The sequence below is a fragment of the Olea europaea genome, chromosome 11, assembly GCF_002742605.1.
Source record: "Olea europaea var. sylvestris chromosome 11, O_europaea_v1, whole genome shotgun sequence".
In the NCBI taxonomy this organism is placed as follows: Eukaryota; Viridiplantae; Streptophyta; class Magnoliopsida; order Lamiales; family Oleaceae; genus Olea; species Olea europaea.
Window position 1 is genome coordinate 26,018,282 of NC_036247.1, and position 4,708 is coordinate 26,022,989.

Below are 4,708 nucleotides of genomic sequence, written 5' to 3' on the forward strand. Positions count from 1 at the left end.
AGAATATTCTACATGTTTAAGTCTAGCAAATTCTAGATATTTAAAATGGGTGATGATTTCTTCAATTCTCCCCTTCAGTACTTTTCATTTTAACCTTTTTGTTCTTCGTCTCGTCTAGTCATGTCTCAAACTCGATGACATTTGAAGCGTTTGATCCTTTATTCAATGATCCATAACTTCAAATATGTCTAGCTTTTTCACACTCTCGTCTTCTTCGAAGGTTGCATACTTGCTACTTGCTTTCTCGCCTCCACCAGATTTTCTTATTTGTGGTTGTAAAATCATACGTAACTCAATTTCTTGTTGACCCTCTCGATCTTCCATACTCTGTGTTGGTCTAAGAAACTCTTCTTTATTACTTATCATTCATAAATCTTGAGTTTCTCTAGGGCGTCGTTGCGTTTCCGTGATTTTCTCTTGCAATTTGTCTTCTATTTCCTTTAAATCTAGTAGATCCACCCTCTTCGGTGTCTACTCCAGTATCTGCGGTTTCTGATCTAACAGATCCACTCTCTGCGGTGTCTGCGTTTCTTTGAACACTTCTTCTAATTCTAATAGTCCCTCCCTTTGCGGAGTCTACCCTAAAGACTCTTCATGAAACACGATGTCCTCTTCTGAGTCATTGATTCAATCATCTTTGCAATCTAAATGTTCAGGCAGGACCACCACTAACACTGATTCATCCTTTAAATTTGAATTAAATTTCTTTTCTCGAGCCTGCTCAATTGCTGCTGTAGTTGCCTCAGCATCCCATTCTTCTTCACTAGTGTATTTATCTTCCCTGCTAGAGGTTACTACATTGCTTTCTACTGGCCCCTTTTAAACCAATAGTCTCTAGCATAATGGCTTCGTTTGCCACATACGAAACACGAGTCATCATTTCGTTGAAATCTCTTGAATGGCTGACCTCTCATGTCACGACTTTGTTGAACTCCCCTTGTCTGGTAACTTCCTTCAATCCTTCCTTCAAATTTACCTTCTTTTAATTCTTTATAATTTTGCTAATAAAATTGACCTCTTCTTTTGTAACTAAATAATGCTTCTTCATCCTCTTTCTTAATTGAGATTCCTAAAATTTGTCTGTTAATGCTTCTTGGTCAGCGAACAAATTTTCAAAACTAACTAATGAAGGTTGCTCGGGCCAACCTTGTATTGCAGCGATAAAACTTCTAAATTCGAGTCTCAATCCATATACAATTATTCTTCTCATTCGAGAATTCAAAATTTTACTTAAAGCATCTAACTCTAAAATTTCACGACGGAGAGATTTAACTTAATTAAAATATTGACTTACGGTTAATTCTCCTTAAGTGATTGAGAGAAGTTCGTTCTCCAGCAATTGCAATTTCAGATCATTTTTCTTCGAGAATAGTGAGGCTAAAGTGTCTCATGCTTCCTTTGGTGTAATCTTGTCTTTTATGTGCTCCAACAATTCTTCTTCGATTGTTGTCTTTGTAACAAACAAGGTCAAATTGCGTGTTCTTTATGCTGTCGGAAAGATTATTGAAGAGATTTCTAAATACAACAACTACTACTGGGAGGAGGGTGATCGAAATTCAGCATATAGAAAGAATGAGCATGCATACCTTAAAAAAGTTACGATTTAATGTTTTGATTTTCTCTTAAATAAAAATTAAACTAAAAATGCCGAAAATTTCCAAATATATATGTTCTACATCATGAAATTCAAGTACCCTGAAATATAGAAGTATATATATGGACTATTACACGGCATACCATTCATTGAGAATGTCTAAAGTTTCAACATATTTTATCAGTACGTCAATTCTTGGAATTCTTAAACCTCACTCACTTTCAAACATGACGGACGGAGAAGCCACAATGCTAAGCTCGATTTCTCCCGTCGGCCCATTATGATTATTTGTAGCTTCTTCTTCGTGGCTCTTCTCTGCATTCAAGTGGGTCCTTCTCGGCCAATACCTTCGAAACAGCTTATGGAGGCCTATTACTATTAGTATTAAGCCGGTCGCAATAGTGATTTTAATTGAGAGAGAGATCATACTAATAGTAATAGATCTCCATAAGCTATTTCGAAGGTATTGGTCGAGAAGGACCCACTTGAATGCAGAGAAGAGCCACGAAGAAGAAGCTACAAATAATCATAATGGGCCGACAGGAGAAATCGAGCTTAGCATTGTGGCTTCTCCGTCCGCCATGCTTGAAAGTGAGTGAGGTTTGAGAATTTCAAGAATTGATGTACCGATAAAATATGTTGAAGCTTTAGACATTCTCAATGAATGGCATGCCGTGTAATAGTCCATATATATACTTCTATATTTCAGCGTATTTGAATTTCATGATGTAGAACATATATATTTGGAAATTTTCGGCATTTTTAGTTTAATTTTTATTTAAGAGAAAATCGAAACATTAAACCGTAACTTTTTTAAGGTATGTATGCTCATTCTTTCTATATGCTGAATTTCGATTCCCTTCCCCCCCCCCCCCACCACCCAGTAGTAGTTGTTTTCAGAAATCCCTTTCAATAATCTTTCCGACGGCATAAACAAAAAATGTGCATTTTTTGTAAAGATCCGAGCCTCGTAACTGACCGTTCTTTTACGTACTGTCTGCTCTGAAAGAATATAAACTTGTAAAGATCCGAGCCTCGTAACTGACCGTTCTTTTACGTACTGTCTGCTCTGAAAGAATATAAACCCATTTTAACCATTTCTATAGTGCCTACCAAGATTTGAGTACAAGATCTCTACTTTATGAGAGATCCAAGTTATGAGAGATTCGTGTGACTATTTTCAATGAATAAGATCCATTCGTGTGAATTCGCATGTCATGTTAAGCGTATAATTTTTTGAATTCAAGCTCAGGTTCAAAAATGATGCATTTGTGACCCATTTGTAACACACTGAAATGATGCTTTATTTAGGAAGTCATATGTGACTTTGTTGTTTTATGTGAACATACATCTTTATCCAACTGCACTACAATAATGTCAATCTGATTACAATTTAATGGGACTCATTTGTGATCAGTTAGTAAGTTATGATTGCAATTGATAATATTTATGTGACCAGTTTAATGCTACTTTTGTGATTTTGCGGGATGATTTTAGTAAAAATTAAAACATTTGAGATATGTTGAAGAAAGTGGACTCGAATCCAAAGATAATGTAATTAAGAAAGATAATAATGTTAAACACCTTATTTTATTTTTTAACAGCTTAAACACCTTAATAATAGGGGTAAAACTCAAATAGAAAATTTTTCTAAATTTTTTTTTATTTTTTTATTATTTTTTTTAAATCTTGCTTAAACATGACCTGATTTTTTAACAAAAATTCTCCTCGTAACAGGCCTGGCGTGCCTCATATCGCTGTGGCCCATTTCAAGGTGGACCAAGATGGGCTTATCGCCTAAATTTATTTGTATTTATTTTTTCTCATTTAAATTTTATTTCATTTATATATTGATGATTTGTACATGTTGAAGCTCCATTTATGAGCGATTTTGAAAATTGATTTTTGAACCGTTAGGAGAAAAGTAGAGGCCACCTATGAGAGAAGAGGTTCAACTTTACGGCTGGAATACTGAAATAACGATAAAAAAAATCAATTTTTTGAGGTGAAAAATCACTCCTAAATGGCCCTTGAGTCATCTGACACGTAAGAAAATATTAACAAATCAGGCACCACTCACCATTTCTTTGACACCGAATGGAGATTTCAAGAAACGATGGAATTTGACACTTCTAAAAGATTTGGGTTAATCTATTTGGACAAGGTCACGTAGGCACTATCCAATAGGAGCGTGCCAAATTGGCTCCCTAGACGGCAGCAAGGTTCAAAAGATTTCAAACCTACTACAAAGCCCGATATTAAATCCCGAGTTTAAATCCAAGGTCAAGGTGGCAAACACGTCGACCCTTGACCTTGAATTTCATGGGGGCCCGTAACATAACAATCAAGGGTCGCCTGTCAACAGGGCCTGTCATTGGCACAGTTTGAATGGCAAAATCCAAAAGATTTTTAGTGTGCATCAAGCAAAAATATCCTTTCCATTTGAAAAAAATAAATAAAATAAAAGCAAGATAGGAAACATAACGTACCGGGAACTGGCGAATTCATAGAGCTTTCCAGTGCCAGAAAAAATTATAACGCCAACTTGTGCATCACACAAGACGGCCAATTCTTTTGCCTTCTTTAGCAATCCGCCGCGCCGTTTTGAGAACGTCACTTGCCGGCTATTGACGTTCTCAATCTTCTTAATCTCAACTTTTCCTCTACCCATTTTTCAATACTCTGAGATAGAAAGAATGGGGGGATGGTGGTGCTTATGAATACAATAGTTTGATGGGAATTTTTATTTCTTTTGGTCTAATGAATCAAAAGGGCGAATGAATTTGGAGACAAATTATAAATGAAATAAGAATGATAATTGAAATTTCCTGCTGTTTATAATTTATTTGCAGAATGGTATGATATTACTTTTCTTGGGCTCAAAAATCAAAATGAAGGAAAAATGGAAAAGAATGGTGAAGAAATATGAAAAGGTTGTAACAGGTTTACTAAACGAAAGAATACTATTTGACGAAATCTTCCTTCATATGGTAACGCCAATTTTCTTGTGGTCTTGGGGTTTGCCACCTTTGGAAAATTATTATTTTTGCGTTAAAGTCCATAAAATTTGGCCAATTGTAAGGCAAGTGTAATGCCATTCGTCTTGTGATTTGC

General features: G+C 35.6%; 1 protein-coding gene across 1 annotated transcript; it reads right to left on the bottom strand.

Annotated features, from left to right (window-relative positions):
- Nucleotides 1-385: 385 nt before the first annotated feature.
- LOC111404624 (MADS-box transcription factor 21-like) lies at nt 386-4,265 on the bottom strand. Its single transcript, XM_023033407.1, has 5 exons — nt 4,084-4,265; nt 3,556-3,565; nt 2,574-2,663; nt 674-816; nt 386-590 (listed from the first exon to the last, which is right to left on the bottom strand). The coding sequence occupies exons 1-5, from the start codon at nt 4,263-4,265 to the stop codon at nt 386-388; spliced, it is 630 nt and encodes a 209-aa protein (XP_022889175.1).
- Nucleotides 4,266-4,708: the final 443 nt, after the last annotated feature.

Excerpts from the sequence above, each read along its gene's own strand:
- LOC111404624 (XM_023033407.1), bottom strand. The coding sequence starts at position 4,265 with ATGGGTAGAGGAAAAGTTGAGATTAAGAAGATTGAGAACGTCAATAGC. Across the intron at positions 817-2,573 it reads AGACAGTACGTAAAAGAACG|GGGCCAGTAGAAAGCAATGT; the intron begins GTCAGTTACGAG and ends TTGGTTTAAAAG. Across the intron at positions 591-673 it reads AATTTAAAGGATGAATCAGT|AGTCTTTAGGGTAGACTCCG; the intron begins GTTAGTGGTGGT and ends TGTTTCATGAAG.